The sequence below is a fragment of the Podarcis bocagei genome, assembly GCF_964188305.1.
Source record: "Podarcis bocagei genome assembly, chromosome: 4".
NCBI classification, from domain to species: Eukaryota; Metazoa; Chordata; class Lepidosauria; order Squamata; family Lacertidae; genus Podarcis; species Podarcis bocagei.
In genome coordinates, this window is record NC_138128.1 from 37,897,611 (window position 1) to 37,921,805 (window position 24,195).

Here is a 24,195-nt window from a genome sequence, read left to right on the forward strand (position 1 = left end):
TGTCTTCATTGGGCTGTTTGGGTTTCCACCACCCCCTTTCCCCCTTTAAGAATATCTACTTCACCGAATGTTGGTGTTGCCTGAAGGCTCCTGCTACCTCCCATTTGTGTGTGGATGGTACGTTATAATTTAGCTGCACAATGAGCCATACTTAGATGGTGAACATGCTATCCGTGTACACTGGTACCTCTAGTTACAAACTTAATTCGTTCCGGAGGTCCGTTCTTAACCCAAAACCGTTCTTAACATGAGGCGTGCTTTCACTAATGGGGGCCTCCTGCTGCCACCGCGTGACTTCCACTTGCATCCCAGGGCAAAGTTTGCAACCAGGAGCATCTGCTTCCAGGTAAGCGGAGCTCGTTACCCAAAGCATTCGTAAGGAGGACGGTACGCAACAGGAAGTTACGCTGTATTGGATACTTGGTGGAATGTAAGAACCTTTGTTAGACAGTGGGGTTTATTGGGTGGGTGGGGCTATAGTTCAGTGGTTAGAGCACACTCTTGGCATGCAGAAGGACTTGGGTTCAATCACCTGCATCTCCAGTTAAAAAGATCAAACAGCAATTGATGGTAAAGGCCCTGAGGCCAAGCAGAGCCACTGCCTGCCAGAGTTGATAGTTCTGAGTTAGATGGACTAGTGGTCCCGACTTGGCATAAGGCGGCTCCTTGTGTTCTAACGCTCTCATGCAACCTCTTGATTGACACCCAGTGCCCTTTTAAATATGGGGATTGTTGGTTTTTGTTCTTGTTTATTATGTATTTTGTATTTTTAATATTGCAATTTTATGTTGTGAACTGGCTGGGATCTACTGGTGTAGGGCGGCATACAAATTTTATAAATAATAATAATGACCTCAGCATGGCCATAGCTCAGAGGACGAATAACCCCCTACATTGACTTCCAGTTCCATCAGCCTGTGGCAAAGCTGTTGTGCTCATGCCATTGGCCCGGCTCCCCATTCAAGCCTCAGGTTGACTTTTGGCATATCTCCACAATCTGGTTGGGATGGAATAATGATAATAATAAAGTTTTGCATGTTCAGAACTGTAGGAGTTACTATTTGGTCATCATACTATAGTTAACTAGTGCCTCTGGCACTCATAGTTACAAATGAATTCTGTTAACTGTAGAAACTATTGTACTTTCCCAGGTGTGAAGTGTAGTCCTTTTACTCACAAGAATCTTCTTGTTTCATTCACAGAACATCCATCAAAGGTGGGTGGTAAATAAACAAATAAAAACCAAGTGACCTTTTAATGTGTAAAGCAGGGGTCAGCAAACTTTTTCAGCAGGGGGCCAGTCCACTGTCCCTCAGACCTTGTGGGGGGCCGGAATATATATATATATATATTTTTTGGGGGGGAGAAATGAACTTCTATGCCCCACAAATAACTCTGAGGTGCATTTTAAATAAAAGCACACATTCTACTCATGTAAAAACACCAGGCAGGCCCCACAAATAACCCAGAGATGCATTTTAAATAAAAGGACACATTCTACTCATGTAAAAACACACTGATTCCCGGACCATCCATGGGCCGGATTTAGAAGGTGATTGGGCCGAATCCAACCCCTGGGCCTTAGTTTGCCTACCCATGGTGTAAAGAGAGGAGGATTAATGTGTAACACTCAGAGCCGCAAGTCCTGATTTCTGCCGCCTGGGGGTGCTGTGACAGCTGCCACCCTCGGGAGAAAGCCACGCTAGGCTTTCAAATCAACACATGGGAGGCTTGTGTGAAATTCTTTTGAGGAAATGATTTGGAACTAATGTTGCTGATGAGAGTGGCTATTGAGAATGGAAGTACATCCTTCCCAATGCCATAGGAATCTTAAGTGTTGTGCAGTATGTTGTATTACAGTATATTCTTTGTGCCATTGTTTGCAGTCCCTTTTAGACCAAGAATAAGTACGTAACCGCATAAGAAATGCATCATTACTGATGACTGTACAGGGAAAGAAAATTCCAAAGCTATGGGAGACCATATCATATCAGCAACACAGAAAGCTGGCATTGTCCAGAACTTTCCCAGATGTACCTGGAGAGGCCAGAGATTGATGTGCCATTGCTGGTGCACACTCACCCATTTGTAGCACAAATAATGTAGCTTTCTCGATGCAGAATTGTTCGTGCTCATTCTCAACATGCTGCTTTAAATCTAGGTTGCTTCTAGATTCTACTGTCTCCAAGGGTGGGTGTAGATACTTGAAAAACACATAGCTTATTCATGCCCTTTCCTCCCTGCACAAACCCCAGTAGAAGAAAGAAGGAAGTCACAACTGTGATCTCTGTATACACCTACTCACAATGTCATTGGGAAGATGTGGGTGCATCTCCCATTGCCAGGAGCATCTACATCTGTTGTGAGAAATTTGAGAAATTTTATTGCGGCCATAGGCCCATACAGATAAAAACAAGACATAAATAACAGTTTTTGCACGTGGGAAAAAACAGCCGCTAAAACACCACTATAACAATAAAATACTGTAGTATGGAATGGAAGGAAGGAATGACATGCTGCGCCTTAATTAACTTGTAGTGCTCCTTGGCAGCGCTTTTGGGTAAGGACAGCGGCCAGGAACCTAGCCACTTTCAGTGTCGTATGGATATCCTTATCCTGCAAGACTTGGGCAAGGTGGAATTTTGGTGGGGTACCCTCTAGCTTCTGTATGATTAATCCCAACAAATTTGCCCGTGGCACATTGAACAAGGGGCAAGTGAACATAATGTGCTGAAGCGACTCCGGCGTCTCCTTATCACATTCGCACATGGCGGAGGCTTGGCCCTTTGAGAATCTATGTCTCAGGACATTAGAGGGAAAAACGTTAAACCTCGCCTTGGTGAAGGCCAGCCTATGGGCAACAGACGAAAGGGAGGAGAGGTATGATGGAACGCAGTAAGTTAAAGTGATACCAATGTTCTGGGGCGAACAAACACCTCCCCCCAGCGTATAATTTCGCTGTAAATCGATGTCGTCCAGTCTTTGGCGGATCAGTCTTTGAGCAGTGATTTGATCTAGTTTTAGGGAATCTAGGGGAGAGATTCCATAACTCAGGAGTTTGGCATGAATTCTACTAGTCCAAAGGCTGGAGAATTCATCTCGCCATAAGCATTGGACAAGGTAATGGTCTGGTAATCTGTGCCACAATGATAACCAATAATTGAAGACTTGCTTCCACAGGCAAGTTTCTAAGGATGCGATCTTCAATTCTAATCGGATGGCTGCGTTGCTTACGCACAGGGGGAGCATTAGGAGCCGACGTAGGAATTGGTTTTGCAGAGTCTCAAGAGGAGCAAGGTCTGTCATCACGGCCCAGAGCGGGGCAGCATAAGCAAGCACAGGAACCACTTTTGCCTTGAACACCTTTAGGGCCGAGGGAACATGCAAAGCTCCATCCGAAAAGAAAAATCGGAGGAGCGCATATGACAGTGTTTTGGCCTTGTTAAGTAGGTGTTGAATTTGTGCTTTCCACCCCAAATTGTATTGAAAAATAACTCCTAGATATTGAAATTTTAGGACTTGCTCTATTTTTGCTCCACCAAGCTTCCATTCGTATAATCTCCGACTTCTGGCGAAAATCAGAATCTTAGATTTAGCATGGTTGATGGTTAATTGGTTGAGTTGACAATACGTGGCAAAGATCTTCAGAGCTCTGGTTAGTCCAACACGTGTATAAGATAGAATTACCGCGTCGTCCGCGTATAAAAGGAGTGGACAGCGGTAGTCCGCTAGTCTAGGCGCGTGTGTACTTGGAGATGAGTTGACTAGGGGTGCTCGCATGTCGCTGATGAATAGGTTGAATAGGCAGGGAGCTAATATACATCCTTGGCGCACTCCCTTGTTTATTGGAATCGAATTTGTGAGGTCGCCCGCAGGAGTAAGTCTCACTCTGGCAAGGGTACCTTCGTGGAGCTGGCTTATAAGCCATAAGAGTCTTCTATTGATGCCCTGATTCGCAAGTTTCTCCCAAAGAATATTTCTAGGAACGCTGTCAAAGGCTGCCTTTAGATCTAAGAAGGCAGCACAAAGGTAGCCCCGGGGGGGGGGGGGGACGAGTACTTCCGTGCCAGATGGTAAAGAACTATCGCATGATCAGTTGTAGAACGTTTAATTCTGAACCCTGCTTGTTCGTGACCAATCTGATTAGTCTCATCTGCCCATCGCAATAGTTTAGTCAGCAAAAAGCTGGCATAAATTTTCCCTATGATCGAAAGGAGGCTGATGTTACGGTAGTTTTCCGGCTCCATTGGAGAACCTTTTTTATGGATTGGTACTATAATGGCCTCCTTCCATATTTTGGGGATGAGACCAGAAGCGTTGATTGCGTCGAAGGTTTTGGCCAAGATGTCAGCCCACCATTTTGGGTGTAGTTTGATGGCTTCAGCAGGGATCAGGTCGGGCCCTGGGGCTTTGCCCGGTTTCAGCTGGGCTATTAGCTTCTCGGCCTTTTGGCTAAGATCAAGTGTAGTACATCTGTTGTCAAATGGACTATGCACTGCTGAGCAATGCAGAATCCATCTGCAGTGAGCTTTTATTTTGGGACTTGAGTCTAGAATAAAAACACCATGTGTGCACAGCCATTGGCCATCTGCATGTAATGCACGTTTTCTGCCACTGAATTATCTAGAGCTCATCGGCTCAAATCCTCAGCCAGAGCTGTGAGCCAGCACTGGGACATGCAATGTATGATGTAAATCAGAGGAGTTGTGCTTGAGTGCAGGGTTTTCTTCCAGAAATACCCAGTACAGGGACTCCAATGTGGATTGAGAACCTGGCATGGAGGCTAAAGGTTTTTAACCTTTTCCCCCAATCGCATCCCACTCTCCAGAAACAAAATTCTCTTCCCCACCCAGAGTCGCAGAACAAAAAAGCTGTGTTTTCCATCCCAGTAAATCTGAAGTGCCTGCTATAAAATGGGACACTGTGTCCAGCTTGACATCCCATCCGTCAAAGTATCAGGAGCCAAACTAAACTCTGCAAGAACTGCTTCTCCCCTGAGGTCATGAGGATTTATTGCAAGGTGGCTTGGGGTGGGTGGGGCTTCTTACAAGCAAACAAAAAACTTTTGCAACTCTATCCCCTCATGCAAACTTACCTCCATCCGTCTTCCATCTCTGTGTTTAATTTGCTTGTGTAAACAGGAGCATCCCATCTATGCCACCCATATTTCTGTATCATATCTGCACACCCCTTGCTTTGCCTGCCTAGATTGTTGAAAGGCTCCACAGAGAAGCAGTGGCATGTCCAGCTGGCTAACAACAAACTCATGTGTCACTGTGATAGGACCAGCAGCACAATGAAAGGCACTTGCAGGTAAGGAATAAGGAGTAAAGAATCGTAGAGTGGGAAGGGATCTCAAGGATCATCTAGTCCAGCGCCCTGAAAATGCAGGAGTACACAGCTGTCTCTTACAGGGATCAAACCTGCAACCTTGGCATTATGAGCACCGCACTCTAACCAACTGAGCTATCTTAGTAGTAGTAACTTATTTTGCAGGGAATTTTGATGAATGTATTCGGTTAACTACATCAGATCTATATCTATCTATCGATCGATCGATCGATCGATCTATCAATCAATCATCTATCATCTAACTATCATCTCTATCTATCTATATCTATCATCTATCTATCTATCATCTATCTATCTATCATCTATCTATCTATCTATCTATCTATCTATCTATCTATCTATCATCTATCATCTATTTATTTATTTATCTATCTAGCATCTGTCATCAGTCTATCTATCTGCAATTTAATCTGGAGAGATGTGTTTAAGGTGGGTCTCCCTATCTGTTTCTTAGACTTTTGGCTAAAAGGAAGCATTTGGAAGCTAGGTAGGCTGTGTGTTTTTCAGAACTCCAGTAATGTCATATGTGACTTTAGGAGAAATTGACAATTGTAGGTTATGTATTCCCCCACCCCTCTAATTCCATATTATACCATTGCAACTTAGTCCAGGGTTATTCAGACCTGTTTCTTCCCACATCAGATCCTACTTCTTTAAAAATGTCAAATTGTAGAAAAGATGGTGCTGGCAGGTCAAATCCTGTTTACATGATTCACTTATAGCCTCTCCCAGCTAATAAATGCCACACAAATATCTAGCCGATCTTCCAACTGGTGTGTGTGTGTGTGTGTGTGTGTGTGTGTGTGTGTGTGTGTAATGTATTGCGGGGGAGAGCACAAAGAGATGACAAATTTGGTAGGTCCCTTGAGAAATTTTTGTGGGTCTTTGTGTGTGTGTGTGTGTTTGTGATGTACAAACCATACCCGAGGCTCTGCAAAATAAACTTTCAGCAGTTGTGGCTTTCTGGATTATAGCTTCTCAGCTCCTGGTAGAAGTGTGGAGCTCACTCTTTCTTAATGGGCAGCTCTGCAAGGGATGGAAGGAAAGCCTCCAGACGTGGATGGAGAAGAGGGTCAGTGACTGTTCCTCCCAGGCCTCACAGAGGCCCCGGAACCAAAGAACTGTTATGTTCAATTACAATATAATTGCATAAGGGAAATTTAACTAATCCATCTTGGCGTTAAACCAATCCAGTAGTGAGCATGCAAGCAAGTGGATGGCAAGGTCTAGATTGGAATCGATCTAGATTGAAAGCAGCATGTTGATGACAAGTGTGAATGAACCCAGATTGAGAAAAACTACATTTTTGTGCTACAAACGGGTTAGTGTGCATACACAGCCTAAGTAAGCGCACGCACACACACACTTTTTGTGCATGTGGATTGCACTAAGGAGCAGAAAAATAAAAGGAATGCAAATTCAGACACAGAAAAGTCTTCCAACCACACCTGGTGAAATACTACAACTGTTCAAAAATCTGACCCTTGCCATACACTCTAAACTGGTGCTGCCTTGGTTTCATTTTATCCTGAAAGTAAACTCCTTGGAGCCTGCTTAATCTCTGGCTTTATTTCCTGTTGTCCTTAAGATGCAATGAATACAGACCTCTCTCTGTCTCTGTAGAACAAAATGACTTCATTGTGCTTAGGTCTCATACTGCACAAGGTATTTTTCCAAAGTAGCAAATGCAATTTGTAAACTGATTGGAGATACACAATTTTTTTTTAAAAAAAATCATCGAATAACTCTTTGCTATCACAAAGCTGAGCAAAATGGGCAATTTTATATCAGCAATATATGCACACTTCCAGGATAAGAGAAAGATAATCTGTTTTGTTTTAAAAAACCAAGTTATGACACATTCATTTTGAAGGTGATGTTGGTACTGTACTGAAAGCCAGTGTTACCAGTTGAATGGGCTCAACTTTCAGAATTCTTTGAGGAAAGCCAAGATAATATCCCTGCGCCTTAAGCGTTACAGCAGTGCTGTTTTATTACAAAATGCAGACCACGTATCTATTCTTTTCCAGGTGTTTTCGACACTTTACATGTCTCACTCTTTGCCTGGGAGTGATAGCCTTGATAGGATTCTTTCAGCGCAATGTAAAGCTTGGCACGTAAGTTGATATTCTAATATGGCTAAACCAGACAGGACAACTGCTACCAGAGAACTCAACCTGTTAAAACCAACCACCAGAAACCCTAGATATTTCTCATAGGCATACTGGTGATCTTTGATGGTGATAGTGACCTGACCTTTGGGCCAAATCTCTTCTGCATGCAAAGCAGACACACTATCATGAAGACAAGGCCCTTCCCTTAAAAAAATAATTTGGTATTTTCTCATTGTGGATAAAATATTCCAGGGGATGAAATCTGCAACACATCTATTTATTCTGATTAATTCCTGTTCACTTGACTTTCATTTCTCAAGGACGGTATTCTCTAACATGGACAGTATTCTGGCTATTCAGTTGGCAAAGGAAAAGAGCCAAAATATTGAGAGCCCTGTTATGCAGAGTGCAGAGTTTTGCTTGTGAATCTGGCTAGACAGTAGACTGTTACAAGCACACATGGATCAGAAGTGCCATTGGGCTGGGGGGCAAGCCTCCCCCAAAATTTTCAAGGGGGTGGTTGGGCCCCCTCAATATTCTGCAGCCTGCTGGGCCCCTTCAGGCCATGCTGGGCCTACCTGCAGTTGTGGTGGGCCCCACTGGGCCTTCCCACAGCTAGCAGAAGGCTGCACCAGCCCGCAGAGTGTTAGGAGGCGCTGCATGGACTGGCACACCTGGCGCAAGGTTGCACCAGCCTGCACTTCATCTCCCGACACAGAAGGCTGCACCTAATTTACAATGCAATCCTATTCACACTTACTTGGAAGTTAATAATTCAGTGGGCCTAGGCTCCAAGAAAGTGCATGCAAGGTTGCAGCCTGTGATGGCCTGGGATTCCGAGTCTGAGAGTGAACCGGAGGAATCCCAGCCGACACAGGAGTCCCCGCCTCCAGGGCCAGCTGAACTGGGGCAAGGCCTAGATGCTGAGGAGCCTGCACCTGTGCCAGATCCTCAGGGGCAGGCACCAGGTGAGACCATTCTGGCCCCAGAACTGCTGGAGGACTCAGTGGCTACAGGTGAGCCTCCCCCGGGGCCCAGTAACCCTTCGGCCTCTCCTGATCTGCAGAGGCTTAGGGCAGAGAGGCGAAGGGAACTGGTCTCTCCCAGGAGGAGTGCTCGCCTTAAGGCCAGGAGAGGCGGGGCTCCTGGGGGCCGGGACCGCCCCCGGCCTTAGAAGAAGATAAAGGTCAGGCAGCCCGGTCCCAGGTTGCGGGAGCAACGTCGTTGTGGAGTACCTGCTTTACCCAGACCTAGATCTGCACTCCCAGTGTGCCTGTTCCTTGCCTGGCTTCCTGCTCCTGACTCTCCGGTGTTCCTGTTCCTTGCCCGGCTTCCTGCTACTACTCTCCGGTGTTCCTGTTCCTCGCCCGGCTTCCTGCTACTACTCTCCGGTGTTCCTGTTCCTCGCCCGGCTGCCCGCTGCGGACCTACCCGTGTTCCTGTTCCCCGCCTGGCTTCCTGCTGCTGCCCTTCCAGCGTTCCTGTTCCCCTGCCTGGCTCCCTGTTTCGGACCTCGCGTCTCATCCAGTGTTCGTCTACCCTGCTAGTGACTCTGGACTGAACTTCGGCTACGGTATTAGTACCTTCCCCCCCGGGGCCAGCACACAGCCTAAGAGTTGCGTGGGATGGTTCTAATGGCACCCTATTGAGTTGCATCAGCTGGAGGTAGAATTCTCTGAGATTGGATAAGCAAAAGGCAGCTCTGGTTAAAAGGGTTTTCATTATCTCCACAGCAAAGTGCAAAAGGAGATCAAATAAGGACAAATGAGCAGTAGGCAGTTATAATATACAGTTACTGACTCACACTTGGATGTACGAAACAGTTAACCTGAGCCCTGAGCTCAAGTTACCATGGGAGGGCTCCCAGCAGGCTCCCAGCAGCCTTTACCTCTCTCTGCTTCCTGGGGTAAAAAAAAGCTGCAGCCAAGTGTGGCTTCTAGCTCACGTGAACGAAACTTTCCAAAAGGAGGTTTTTACTGCCTGCCTCTTTGCTAATGCAAAAACTGCATGGGTGTTTTTTTGGTAAGGAACACAAGTTCTTACTTTTTAAGTCATTTGGAACATTTTTCTTCTTTATTTCATTGCCAATGGATGGAGACTTGTTTGTGGTAGCTTCTGAAACTCTGTGAGTAAAATCTTCACTTATTTGCAGAGTAAAATCTTCACTTATTATCTCTGAGATTTATTCTAGCCTAGGTATTTTCATGGGGAATATATGTTTAAATGTGGATGCAGGCAGATGTAAATCTAATGTTTTTATGTGCTTGGAGCAATCACCATTGTGCTAACTCTGCTATGAGAGAGGATGGATCTTTTCCAAACCTTTCTGTTCAGCAGGTGGGAAGGGTGGCATCTGGAGTTTAAAAAGATTCTACCCCTTCTTTATTCATTTTATATTCATGTAGGCTGGGACCTGTTTTCAAACCCTGCCAACCTACCACAAATGTCATGTTCCTCAAGACACACAAAACGGCCAGCAGCACAGTCCTCAACATCCTCTTCCGCTTCTCAGAGAAACACAACCTCACTGTGGCCCTGCCGTATCACTTGCAATTCCACCTGGGCTACCCTGTGCACTTCAGAGCAACATTTGTTGAGGAGTTCAGAACCATTGGTCGACACTTCAACATCATGTGCAACCACTTGAGGTTTAATTTGCCAGAGGTAAGAAAACAGAAAGGACTGCTATTGCTGATTACAGTGAAGTTGTCCTCTCCCCCCCCCCCCGGTCTGCAAAATTGAGTGATGGCAACATTGAGGATGCATTTCCACAGAGATTTCAGGGGGAATAAGATCATTCAGCATATCTGATTGCACACAAACTATACTGGGGCAGACCTTGGTAATATGCCGCTCTGCACAAGGCCATTTGATGCCCTCCCTCCCCACAGCCCATGTAGTGCCAGCTTAAGCCAGGCTTTGGGAAGGAGGCATGATGCTCTGGCAGGTTCCTAGAGCCCTCCTATCTCCTTCCCAAAACACGATGAGCATTTGCCCAGCTCTGGGAAGGTGGCAGGAGGACTCTAAGACCCTGTCTGAGCTCTCCCGTCTCCTTCCCGAAGTCAGACAAGCATTTACTGGGCTTTGAGAAGGCGCCTTCCTCAGCTGCGCTGCACCATTCACACTGCCCCATATCTACCTATGCCTGCACTTAACCAGCGTTGATCTCTGTTCTGCAGAAATAGCATAACCCACACAGGGTGGGGATGGGGACCTTTGGCCCTCCAAATGTTGTTGCTCTCTTAACTCTCACCAGCTACGGTCAGCATGGCCAATGGATGGAGATGATGGGAGTTGTAGTCTAGCAACATCTGGAGGTCTGCAGCAGCAAGAGCTTCTGTGGGCAAATTTTGGGAAACTGTTGATTTGGGGAATTAAGATTACTGATATTCAAAAGTCTGGCAAATTGCCCTTTTAGAGAAGATTTCTTCTTAAATCTAGGGGATATAGTACAATGTATTGATTGTGCAAGAAAAAATACCCTCCTTCCTTTCCCATATCTTCAATCTCCCTTGCTAAGGATCCTGACTTTCTCTGTTCTGCTTTTTATTACAAAGGTAAGAAGAGTAATGCCACATGATACTTTCTATTTTTCTATCCTGCGGGACCCTCCTTCATTGCTGGAATCCTCCTATGCTTATTACAAAACATATTCACCAGCATTTCAGAAAACCAAGACACTGAGTGAGTTTCTGGCATCTCCTTGGACATACTACAATACAGGCAAAAAGGCTTGGAACTTTTATGCCAGGAACTTCATGTGGTTTGACTTGGGCTATGACAACAATGCAGAATATGATGACTTCTACGTCCAGTCTGTAATACAGGATATTGAGCAGAATTTCCAGCTGTTGCTAATTGCTGAATACTTTGATGAGTCCATGATCCTTCTGAAGAATATGTTATGCTGGGACCTGGATGATGTGGTTTATTTCAAACTGAACACCAGGAGCCTAGACAGTGTTCAGACTCTGAATCCAGAATACAAGGAAAAGGCGAGAGATTGGTGTGCTCTGGACTGGAAACTTTACACACATTTCAATAACACCTTCTGGATTAAGATCCAAGAGAGGATGGACCTAAAGACTTTGTACAAGGAGGTTGAACTTCTGCAGAAGAGACAGAAGGAACTGATGGAGGTGTGCCTCTTGGAGGAAACAGCAGTTGATGGAAGCAAAATCATAGACAATAAACTGAAGCCCTTTCAGCTGGGGCTTGCAAAAATCTTGGGCTATAACCTCAAGCAGGATTTAGACAATAAGACCCAGACGATCTGCCAAAAGATGATCATGCCTGAGCTCCAGTATACAGCATATCTGTACAGCCACCAGTTCCCAAACAAGACGAGAAAACCCATAGACTTCCCCACTCCATGAAACAAGATTTGCTTATGATAAGGATGTACAATTGTGCTGCCAGTATAGGGGAATGTAGTCTCACTGGAGGGCAAATGGGGCACTGCCCCACCAACCTCAGGATGCCCTCACTTGTCTACATTCCTATTTGCAACCAGTCCAGGGGGTGGAACTGGCTATTGTCTTAATTCCTCCTTGCAGTACTCCACAGGGAGGAGCCAGAACTGGTTGGCTCTGCTAGCCATTGCCCCAGCTCCACCTACTGTTGGTCTCCCCTGACCCTGCCCAACTCCCGTCACAGTGGTCCAAGCCACCACTGTATAGTCTCAAGTCTCAGTGGTAAAGACCCTGACTCATCACATGTGGGTGGTGGAGATTTTATTCCAGTGAGTGTTTGCCTAATTTGGCATCTTTGGTCTAATCCTCTTTTAAAGCCATCTAAATTGGTTGCCATCACTTTGCAGTGCTCTGGTCCCCAGTAGTTTGCAGCCACTCTTCTTTTTAGGTAAAGGTAAAGGGACCCCTGACCATTAGGTCCAGTTGTGGCCGACTCTGGGGTTGTGGCTCTCATCTCGCTTTATTGGCCAAGGGAGCCGGCGTACAGCTTCTGGGTCATGTGGTCAGCATGACTAAGCCACTTCTGGCAAACCAGAGCAGCGCATGGAAACGCCATTTACCTTCCCGCCGGAGCGGTACCTATTTATCTACTTGCACTTTGACATGTTTTCAAACTGCTATGTTGGCAGGAGCAGGGACTGAGCAACAGGAGCTCACCCCGTCGTGGGGATTCGAACCGTGACCTTCTGATCGGCAAGTCCTAGGCTCTGTGGTTTAACCACAGCGCCACCCACGTCCCTTCTATTCTTCTTTTTAGTACATATCAATAGATGAACCAGGTCATTTTACTCAGTTAGTCAATGTGATGCTGTGATCTTCTAAATATGGGGTGGGAACACACATTACAACTCACTGAATGACTATTTTTAAAGAAGGTTCAAGTTCCCACAGCCTTTTTCATGGTTTCATCATCCTTTAGTCAGTTTTGCTCTTATGCTGGAAAGTTACTAGATAACTATTATGAACCATGTGAATCATGAGGTCCTCTGAAATCAATTTCCTGCAATGCATTGAAAACTCATTTTGTTTGGTTTCATTCCATCTTCTCGGCCTTCAGTTGTCACAGTCCCCTTTGTCCTCAGGTTTCTGCTCCTTGCTTTGTTTAGTCTCCGCCTCCCCGCTTTTCTTAATGGGAACATTTGGACTCAGCTCAGTGAACTGGAAGTAACTCTGTCAGCACGAATCCTAGTCGCACAACATGTCACTTGATTTGCAACTGAAATCAAAATGCAAGAAAGTCTAGCCTATGTTAACAACTGCTCCAGTTCAAGAAAAACAGCAGTTTAAGTCCCCAAAATGCATGGTGGTTAGGAATGAGGAATAAATTAGAATCAGTTCCCACTCAAAGGCATGCCAACCTACTTCACACTTCCTGAAACAATGCAAAAACCAAATCACAGCCATCCTTCAAAATCTGCACTTCTCCAAATTTCTCAATGCAGTTTTCCAGGCAAGTACAAGAATGCATATTCCGGTAATAGGGTAAAGTTGCATAAAATGCATATATTAGTTGTCAGCTGAACAATGCTAGCTTATGCATGTTTACTTGGAAGTAAGTCCCACTGTGTTCAGTGAGACTTGCTCTCCAGTAAGCATGTTTAGGATTGCAGCCTAAAGCAATTTTTGTAAAGGCTGGGGAAAGCTTGACAAAATGCAGAAGGTGAGGGCAAAGGTGAAGGGCACTGCAAAACATCTGACCAAAAATTGTTTGCTAGCATGAAGGACATGGGGATAATGCTAATTCCTGTTTCTGAGGTTCTAACACCAACCTCAGAAACCTGGAAATATAGAGTACAAGCTCCCTGCAATGTTTCTAGATACAAGCCATATAATTGTCTGGTGAGAACAGTTTAATGACATGAGCAGCTTTTCATTAGGAAGTAATGCATTCTGTATATCAATAAACTATCAGAAGCATATGGACTGCAGCTGACATTGTATGTACTCATAATGTGTACACTGGTGGTGCTGCACTGGAGTCAGAGTAAATGGTAATTAAGGTGTACACGGTCAAAGTCAATAAATTTTGGTGCTTACGGACCTCCGGGGTTGTCTAGTTCAAGTACTGTATCTTTCTTACAGTTCTTCAGCTCTAAAGAAGAAACAGCAGGCAAGTCTTGAAATTGCCCATTAGCCAAACAGAAAATTATAGGTAGGTAGATAGATGTTATTTGTTATCTGTACAAAGTATGGCTTTGTAATCTACACAGATGTTACAAAGGATAAGACAGTTTCCCCAGAATTCTGTTCCCAGGCTTTCCTTTGAGGAAGGAAGGGGTGGAATTCAGATAATAATGTCGCTCTTCCTAGACTTTAAGGCTGCTAGTCTGGTTTCTTTCCATTTGCACAGATAAAAGCAGAGTAAAGCCACAAAGGCCAATGGGCTTACTCCAGCAGCATAAACGTGATAGTGGTGAACATGACATTCTCCCTTCACTGCCATTACACTGAACATATGATTCTGATTATGGAGATGTGCGGCTAATGAAGTCCACATATACAGACAGGTAGGTATGCCCCGTGAGAGTTTCCCAGTTAGTTAAAAAAATAAAAATAAAAGGGAAAGTGATGGTGACAGGTATCTGCGCATGGACATTGCTGACTGTGTCCTCACTGTGCTCTGACAATGATGTCTTTGTCCTCCGCTTGCTGATTAAGCTGCTGGCTGCTGGCTCAGTGCTTTCCCCCCAACCCTGGAACAAGTAGCGAGCCCACTGGGTCAGAGGTAGAGGGAAGGGGGGGTGCTTGAGAGTCAGAACGTGAGGAATGAAATAAGGCATCACATAAGCAGTGAAGGAAGCTGCTGAAATTGCATCGGTCAGCAAAGCGGAATTTGTAAAGGGCTCAGATGAAGACAGATCAACATAAATAACTTGTCAGTGGCTTTGGGGACAAAAGACAACCTACCAAGCAGAAAGGGGGCAAGGTTTGTGGTTTCATGCTTGTTTTTCTTCTGTAGTCTCCGTAAGTTTCTAGATGTCTCCTTATTTGGGGCATGCCTAGATGGACTAGGATTTTCTCCCTCCGTTCCTTGTAATATCTCTTCTTCCAAGAAGGGACTAAGAGGAGATTCTGCAGTGTAGTGTGGGCACTGCTCCCGTCTTACCCCTGCCTTTCAGCTGCTGCCATCCCCTCCCCAGATAGTGTATCGTGTGACACTCACCCTACTTCCTCTGAGAAATCATAAAGCAGTGCAGAGCTTACCTGAGCCATTCCTGTTTTTCCCCACCAATGCTTCTTTCCTACCAAAGCACCATCTGGCACACTGTTCTTGGTGGCCTCCATTCCGCTCCTTTGAAAAAAAGAAAAATCACACAAAGAGCGATACAAATGTTTTGTCTGCAGTGTTTGAAAAACTATCTGTGTGGACTCTTTGGTACTATAGTGGGACCTAAACCTTTCTCCTGAAATTTATGGACCCTACAATAATTGTGTGTCTGGTTACCATTTTTAAATGAAGTTGTTTTTCACTTATTAATTTCTGGTCACCTTTGTTGCCCCTGCAGACTTGCCTGTTAATGTGGGCGTATCCTGCAACATCTCCTTGACACAATAGTGCATTAGGTAAAGATAAAGGGACCCCTGGCCGTTAAATCCAGTCGCAGACAACTCTGGGGTTGCGCGTTCATCTCGCTTTATTGGCCTAGAGAGCCAGTTTTTGTCCGCAGACAGCTTCTGGGTCATGTGGCCAGCATGACTAAGCCACTTCTGGCGAACCAGAGCAGTGCAAGGAAACGCCGTTTACCTTCCCGCCGGAGTGGTACCTATTTATCTACTTGCACTTGACATGCTTTTTAACTGCTAGGTTGGCAGGAGCTGGGACCTAGCAGTGGGAGCTCACCCTGTCGTGGGGATTCGAACCACCAACCTTCTGATCGGCAAGCCCTAGGCTCTGTGGTTTAGACCACAGCGCCACCCACATTCCAGAGTAGTGTATTACTAGTGGGTTTATTCCGCTTTAGTCTAGTTTAGTTAAACATCATTGCCGTCTGGTGGAGTTGTTGCAGAACAAAAGTACAGTAGAAGAAAAATAAACCAGAACATTTTGCGGTATAAAAAGTTGCAGTATTTCAGCAGGAAGTTACAGGATATGCACTGACTGGAAATAAAGCTGGGTGACCATCCCAAAACATTTGCAGGGGCAAGAGTGTTAAAAGCAGGATTGTGTCTAACCACCCAGAAAGCATCATGAGCACAAATCACCATCAAGGTGCAACAAAAAGGATGTCCTCTAGAGCTGCTGTGTCTATTCTTCTCGTGTTATTGTTTCTATGGTGTTTATCCATAGTGATGGATTGATTATGGGTCCTATATGTCTAACTCTTGCCAATTTAACTCTCTTGGTTAAGTTGCCTGTTTTTGTATTGTGCATGGGAGGCGATGTGGGTTGGGATCCTGGGACATCATCCCGGCATACCGGCCATCACTGCTTGTCAGTTAGTGATTGCCAGGCATGACTAATGTGGAGCTAAGCATCATCAAGAATTGTGGGTGATGGGGTAGAATGGTCAAGGATGAGTTGGGAACAGCTGCTGGTGAGTCTGCTTTAGATTTTACTAACATTCTGTTTTGGGGGATGGGAAAGCATAGGATTGCAACAACTATGTTGTGCTGTAGTGCAACAACATGTGAAGAGCCACAAGTTCCCCATCCTTGTCCTCAGCCAAAGGAAGAGACGGAATTAGGCGTCTGGAGGCTTGGGTGCACATTGATTTGCTGTCCTTGAAGACAACACACACCCTTCACCGAGTTCACAGGTTCTCTGCTTACAAAGAATGTCTGCTGTGTGGTTTTTAAGTTTCAAGTCTGCTGTGTAGATACATCCCACCTCTCTCTTTGGTATTTTAGGGCTTTCTCTCCTTGCTGCAAGTGCAATGGGCTCTCGCCATTTCCCTGCCCGGACAGTCTTGTTTGAAAGGGAGACGAGCGGAGTGACATACCGAGTGCCAGCGCTACTCCACATCCCTTGTGTTGCAAAGCTGCTGGCTTTTGCCGAAGAGCGGCTCAGCGTTGATGATGCTCATGCCAACTTACTGGTGCTGAGAAGGGGCACTTTCTACAAGAACTTCGTGGATGTAAGACAAAATGAAGCCAGTTTTGCTGACACCGTATGACAGGACTGAAGCTTAAGGCATAGAGGAAATTATCTGTGACATCTTTGTGAGTTTCCCACAGGCTTCTGGTTGGCCACCTTGAGAAGAGGATGCTGGACTAGATTGGGCATTGGCCTGATCCAGTGGACTGTTCTTATATCTGTTTCTGTGTTGCTCTTTCTTTGTCACTTATTTAGTTGTTAGGAATAATATAACTGGTGCCTCTTGATACTCTGAAACCCCCACCTTGTTCAGCCATGCATATAGCAACCATAATTGCCAGGAATGGACCAGAGCAAATTAAATGATAAATAACAGGTTTTTTCACTCACCATATTTAGATCCTGCTGCAACCAGCTCATCTTGGCTGCACTGAATAGTCTTGATACTCTGAAACCCCCACCTTGTTCAGCCATGCATATAGCAACCATAATTGCCAGGAATGGACCAGAGCAAATTAAATGATAAATAACAGGTTTTTTCACTCACCATATTTAGATCCTGCTGCAACCAGCTCATCTTGGCTGCACTGAATAGTCATTTTTCTTATGCTTCATGTGACCTGCAGTAGAGTAGGGTTTGTTCACAGGTGATGGTTGACACTGTGCTCTTCAGATGATAACTTAGGCATAAAACTGCTGTTACAGATGATGGGCAAAGCTTTGTTTACCCCCCACCAGGCCCAATGCTTGTCAACAGAGGCAGTGTACATATTCAGCTCCTTATCACTGAATGATTAATACTGAAAGGACCAAAGTTCAAGTAATGTGTGGAATCAGCCCTAATGGTTTATGGATACCTTTAAAGATAGAAGTTGCTCTCACTACTGCTACAAAAACATAAGAAGACCAGACCAAAGGCCTGCCTAGTCCAACATTCTGTCCTCACAGTGTCCAACCAAGTGCCTAAGGGAAACCAATAAGCAAGACATTAAAATTGGATATTAAATTGAATTCTACCATCCACTGCACTGTCCACTGATAAACCTCATTTCCATTTCTTGGTCTCAGTCTTTTCATTTGTAATATAGGGATAATATGGATCTGTCCTACAGGGTAGTTGTTGTAAGGGTTACTGAACTAATGCAGATAAAATGCTTTGAATACTTAACAGTTCTGTATAAACAGTTCTGTATACCCGTAATCATGTTACCCATCTGCTTTTGGGTATTCTTAATCACTCAAGGGATTGATTGGTGCCAGTAACACTGGTGTAACTGATTGGCTTAACATCAAGCACTTTCAAGCTTTCTTCTCTTTCAAATACTACCTAACACAATGTGATCTTTCCTTTGGAATGAGGAGGGTCCCAGAGGGAGAAGCTGGCGACCTCAAAGATGGTCTCCTGATCAAAGCCCACCACAATAACTGAGAATAAATTATTTCAATGAATAGAATATTTCTGTATGATCAGACAAACACAAGATTGCTGAATCAACACCTTCACACAATTCCTTATTTATCTTCGAGGAGTCTCTTTTCCTTGTTTTTACTGACCAGCTATGAATTAATCTCTTGACCAGATGAGCAAACCTTATGCAATAATGGGTTCCTATTTCAAATGAAGTGATTAGTTTTTTTCAGGGGAAAATGCCTGGGAGGGGGGGGGAATGAATTGGCTTCCTAACTCTTTTCCGTCTTTCTTTGCCAGTGGGAAGATATGCGAGCCCTTGAAACAGCAACTCTGGCACATCATCGGTCCATGAACCCTTGCCCTATCTATGATGAGCTTACCGGAATGGTTTTCCTGTTTTTCATTGCTGTGCTGGGCAGAACCCCTGAAGCCTTTCAGATCATCACAGGCCAAAATGCTGCCCGCCTCTGCTATGTGACTAGTTCTGACCAGGGCATCAGCTGGAGCCATGTGACTGACCTCACCCAGCAGGTTATTGGCGTGTCCATTGAAGGTATGAGACACAGGAGCAGTTTACTTACCGTATTTTTCGCTCTATAACACGCACCCGACCATAACACGTACGTGTTTTTAGAGGAGGAAAATCCGTAGGCATGCCACCCGTAGGCATTTCCTCCATAACACGCACAGACATTTCCCCTTACTTTCTAGGAGGAAAAAAGTGAGTGTTATGGTGCAAAAAATACGGTACTTACTTACTTACTTAATTATGAAATGTATATCCCACCCTTGCTCCCAAAGGAATCCACAGTGGCAACCAACAAGCAACAAAACAATAATAATAAACCTTTAAAGCATCTTAAAAATAATTTAAATACAGATCCAGGCTGGGAAAGATCTCAACTTAAAAGATCTGTTGAAATAGAATATGGTCTTCAGCAGGCACCGAAAGGATGACAGCATACTTACCAACTGACCCAGAAAAACCAGGACACCCCATTTCCCACTGCGACAGTACAGCAGCCATTTGGAGCACCTTGGTCTCGTGCAATTTTGGGCCAAGAACTTGTCCCCCCAGCACATTTTCTGGGCCTGCAATCTTGCACAGGATTTTGGACCAGGAAAATTGTGTCCTGGATTTGGGCCGCATTGTGTTGGAGGGTATGCAACAGAGACAGTGCCTGTCTATTATTCATGGGGAGCAAATTTAAAGGGTTGGTGTCAGAACACAAAAGGCCCAATTCCTACATTGTCTGGAAAATACCTCCTGATAAGGTGGTATCTATAGGAAGCTCTCACCTGCAGAGCACAGTGATCAACTAGATATATAAGTGGTGAGACGATCTTTTATGTTAATAAAGGAGAAGGAATGGAGAAGGGATACATTTAATGAGCATTCATTCTGATTCGTTTGTGGGAAAGTTGGATGATGTTGCATCAAAGCAAGCAACTTGCCTGACACTTTTTCCATTGTAAAAGCTTTGATCTTTGGGGGAAGTGGGTTTGTTGCACAAGAGCTCCCAAACTAACTATAATCATGCTACCCGAATTTGTTGGTTTGTGACTGAATCCCACCCCAAAACAGTGGCAATTTGGGAATGCCCAAAGAGTTTTGTGGCACCTTAAAGTGTAACAAATTTATCAATTTATTATAACTTATCCAGAAGTTTGATTGTTTCCATGTGACATTAAATAAAAACAATGGTTTCTTGTCCCACTAGAGGTGTTCACTGACAGAGCAAAGTTTGGATGAGTGCGCTATCCGCTTTGTGTTCATTTTGCATACCCTTAAACTTTAATTGAATTGTCACAGACTATGTATTTGGAAACTCATTGTCATTTGACCCCACCATTTGCAACTTTATTTCTTGACATGTCCTCCTCACTTGTCAAATGATAACAACACTTCATGCATCCGATGAAGTGGACTCTGTTATACAAAAGCTCCCACCATAATAAATGTGAACTTCATTGCCACTTAGTGGAAGGGCCATAGCTCAGCAGTAGAGCGTCTACCTTTCATGCAGAGGGTCCCAGGTTCAATCCCCAGCACCTCTAGGTAGGACTGGGAGAGACTCCCTCTCTGAAAGCCTGGAGACCTGCTGTCAGTCCTGAGCTAGATGGACAAATGGGTCTGTCTCCGTATAAAGCCATTTATATTCATGACTCTTGGTTGTCATTGTTCCTGACACTGTCTTTCCCTTTTGCTTCAGACTGGGCCACTTTTGCGCTAGGCCCCGGGCACGGCATCCAACTGAAGTCAGGCCGCCTGCTATTGCCAGCCTATGCTTACCACATTGACTGCAAAGAGTGTTTTGGGAAGCTCTGCAAAACCACCCCTCATGCTTTCACCTTCTACAGCGATGACCACGGGCAAAGCTGGCAGTTTGGCGAGTTCATCCCGAACCTGCAGACCGTCGAGTGCCAGATGGTGTCGGTGGATGAGGAGGACGGCAGCAACGTGCTCTATTGCAATGCCAGGAGTCCTCTGGGCTTCCGGGTGCAGGCCCTCAGCACGGATGATGGAGCCGTATTTCACTCAGGCCAGCTGGTGCAGCGACTTGTGGAGACCCCGCACGGTTGCCATGGCAGCATCATTGGGTTCCAAGCTCCACTTTACTATTTGCAGCACAACACTTGCGAATTCCAGAGAGACACCTGGTCTGATAAAGATGTGGGCTTCCTACCTCAGGGTTGGTCTGATACGAAACACCCACCTAGTCTTGCCTCACCGACTCCTTTTTTCTGCAGCCAATCTCTGAGCCACCGACAGCCTCAGGAAACAAGAACTTCTGGTGTCTGTTCTGGTCACATCTCATCAGGTAAAGGACATGCTGATCTAGAACATGCTAAAGCTGGAAGTATTTCGCAATCGGGCTTTTCTTTCCAAATGCCAACATGGGTGTTGTATTGCCACCCAACGAGCTCCAGATCTCGAGTCAACCTGGGGATTTACCTCAGCACCTTTCCCAGGGATGCTGACAGCTGGACTGAGCCCTGGGTTATTTATGAAGGCCCCAGCGCCTACTCAGATATGGCCTACATTGAGCTGCCTTATCCAGATTTGTCAATAACTGGGATCCCAGCCATAGGTTTTGCTTGCCTGTATGAGAACGGGGTACGGTCTCCGTATGAGCAAATCTCCTTCAGTATGTTCACGTTGCATGAAGTTCTTCAAAACATTCCTCTCACAACTTCTGCCCCAGGTTTGAAGCAGCCGTCAGGTGTTAGAAAGAGAAAGGGGAAGAGTTGTGCTATTTCTTAAAGATCATGACAGAGGGCCTAATGATGTCACTAGAAACCATGTCAATTTTTATATTACTAATATCAAGCGCAAAGGCAGATTTTCATAGAGAATGCAGCAAGCAAGAAGGAGTAGAGGTTTAATCTTTCCCTCCTGTTGTATTCTGCTAACTGAGTTTGTGTTTTGAGAATTTTGCCCCTAGGAACACCCAGTAGCTGAGGAAGGAGGTGGAAGGAGGGAGAAGAGAAGAGGGAGTTAAGAATATGATTGAGAATGAGATTGAGGTTATCAATAAAGCTCTCTTTGAAAATCATTAGAATATCTTTCTTCTGGTTGAAGGAATAATACAAAACCCCTACAAGTAGGAAAGCATAATGCAAAAGCCCATGGGATTCTTTCCAAAAGAATTATCTCAGATATCCATTCAGTCTCCAGTTCCTATGCTATCACCGCTACTTTGCTTTCAAACAATGGAACACACAAAGTAGAGAAAGTGACCTATTCACTTAGACCAGCCTTCTGTATTGGCTTTTTGCAGGGGGCGGAGTGGGGGAGGGCAGGGAGGGGGGAATCCCCTATGTGCCAATGGATACTGATATTAGCTAAAGGGATTTCATTCAGGACTGTGGTATTAGCTGCATACCCCCTGCCTGGCACTAGCACCTTATGCATAAAAAACCCCTGCACATTAGATGCAAAGACACATAAATGTCACATCTACTTTAGCCCTGTAGTAAGAGAGTGAAACCTGTCAATTTTCTTAAAGGTCTTCCTGAGCAATCAGGACCTGGCTAGCTTGGGCCTGCCACCTGCTGGCCAGTGCTTGACCATTATGTCTAGAAGAAAATTCTCCCCTGGGATGGGTTCCCAAGTCAGGCTCTAGAGCTCCTCCTGATTGCTGCTTTATTGCAGGTGTATTCTGCAACAAACTCTTAACAATAGTGCATTAGTGGTGGGGTTTTTTTCTGTTTTAGTTTGTTGTTCAATGAATGCTTCCCCAAAGCTTCCAGGTTATTGCGGCCTGGGAGGGGCTATAGCACAACCAAAGCAGAACAAAAATAAGCCAGAACATTTGTGGTATAAACAGCTACAGGATTTCAGCAGGAAGTTACAGGATATGCACTGAATGAAATGAAGTAGCGCGACCACCCCAAAGCATTTGTAGGTACAAAAAAACAGGATCGCATGTGACAGCCTGATAGCATAATGAGCACAAATCATCATTAATGTGCAATAAAAAGGATGTCTGGAGAGGCCTTTTGACTCAATATTAGGGCATTAGTGGTGGATTTCTTCTGCTTTGTTGATTTCTTCTGCCTTTGGGGGAGGGGCTGTTACCAATTACCAGTTTGTGATATCTCAAAAACCTGTTTACTATATTAAGCCATCATCTGAAAACTCCCTTTGTTAGTTTCACCACTTTTTATGTGAGGATAATGGTGCCAGCATGCTGCTAGGGCTTCCAGGGGTTCAGGATGTGAAATTCTAATTAACAACATCCCCAACTTGAGGTGAGGCAATAGTGTTACAGTACAGTCAATTCAGGTGTGTAAGGATTGTGTCGCAACTGAAGTGAAAAATAAACACTTGAGGGAAGTGAAGGACAATGGGGAAAGTATGGAGAATGCAGCTGTCCAGAATGAATGCTATCTGACTTCTCAGGAATAAAAAGAGTGGGTGAATGGTATCAAAACTGAAGAAAAGTGGTATCATGGTGACATCTGGTAGCCCTGAATCCTTTTATAATAAGTATCATTGGCTGACATCATTTTAAAAATGTATAGAAAAATAGGTATCTTTATTTATTTTCACACAAGTTTTCAGCAGCTTCAACCAACAAGGCCACCTATCATGGTGGCAATTAACACAAAACAAGGTCTGAACATAACACAGCTAGGCAATTGTTTTCTGACATGTTTTGAATGTTATGGAAGAAGAAATACAGGTCATCCCACTCAAAATATACTCCCCCCTCTCTCGTGAAAATAACAAGTCTTCTGAACCTACTCTTGTAACAGAAGGTAGGGTTGCCATATTTCCAAAGATGAAAATCCGGGCAAAGTTGTTGAGCTTATTTTTGGGAAAACACCGACATATGACAGCCCTACAGAAGGTATACAAAACACAGACCTGGAAACACAGCTCTCCTGCCCTACCCTTCCCAATTCATCTTCAGCAGCATAATCGGAAAATATTACAATTCTTTAAAAATTAGCTTGTTCGTACTGATGTACTGTACATTTGTTTTCCTTAATTTTAAACTAATTAAACACCAATCTTAATATGAGTATTTAAAAGTATTGAATGGATTTGGGGGTTGCGCAACTTGTCAACTCTACACATTCCCTTCATCCAGGGGTGAGGAACTTGTGACCTCTCAGATGCTGGTGGCCTCCCAACTTTCATCAGCCCCAGGCAGTCCAGCCAATGGTCCTGGATGTTATCTAGGAACAGCTGGAAGTCCATAGGTTCCCCTTCCTGGAGGGTGGGAATGTGTATGGTTGCCAAAGAGAATTCAGGAACGCAGTTTCCATTTCTGGAGCCCTGCGGGGCCTCTCATGTGAGCA

The 24,195-nt window shown here is 44.8% G+C and overlaps 2 protein-coding genes across 4 annotated transcripts; both read left to right on the forward strand.

Annotated features, from left to right (window-relative positions):
• Positions 1–266: 266 nt before the first annotated feature.
• Positions 267–13,980, forward strand: GAL3ST2 (galactose-3-O-sulfotransferase 2; the record flags this gene model as incomplete). Its single annotated transcript, XM_081192413.1, has 5 exons — positions 267–346; positions 5,209–5,313; positions 7,383–7,469; positions 9,872–10,130; positions 11,024–13,980. The coding sequence occupies 5 exons, from the start codon at positions 267–269 to the stop codon at positions 11,840–11,842; spliced, it is 1,350 nt and encodes a 449-aa protein (XP_081048539.1). The 3' UTR covers positions 11,843–13,980.
• Positions 13,981–14,383: 403 nt separating this feature from the next.
• On the forward strand, positions 14,384–22,447 carry NEU4 (neuraminidase 4). 3 transcript variants are annotated; one of them, XM_081192069.1, is made up of 4 exons: positions 14,384–14,864; positions 16,787–17,013; positions 18,682–18,937; positions 20,598–22,447. In XM_081192069.1, exons 2-4 carry the CDS (start codon positions 16,813–16,815, stop codon positions 21,647–21,649), a joined length of 1,509 nt encoding a protein of 502 aa, XP_081048195.1. In that variant the 5' UTR covers positions 14,384–14,864; positions 16,787–16,812; the 3' UTR covers positions 21,650–22,447. The 3 variants fall into 3 exon arrangements, with proteins under 3 accessions (XP_081048195.1, XP_081048196.1, XP_081048197.1); XM_081192070.1 differs by lacking the exon at positions 16,787–17,013; XM_081192071.1 differs by lacking the exon at positions 14,384–14,864 and having other exon boundaries at positions 17,005–17,098.
• The last annotated feature ends 1,748 nt before the right edge of the window (positions 22,448–24,195 follow it).

Excerpts from the sequence above, each read along its gene's own strand:
- NEU4 (XM_081192069.1), top strand. The coding sequence starts at position 16,813 with ATGGGCTCTCGCCATTTCCCTGCCCGGACAGTCTTGTTTGAAAGGGAG. Across the intron at positions 17,014-18,681 it reads TCTACAAGAACTTCGTGGAT|TGGGAAGATATGCGAGCCCT; the intron begins GTAAGACAAAAT and ends TTTCTTTGCCAG. Across the intron at positions 18,938-20,597 it reads TATTGGCGTGTCCATTGAAG|ACTGGGCCACTTTTGCGCTA; the intron begins GTATGAGACACA and ends CTTTTGCTTCAG.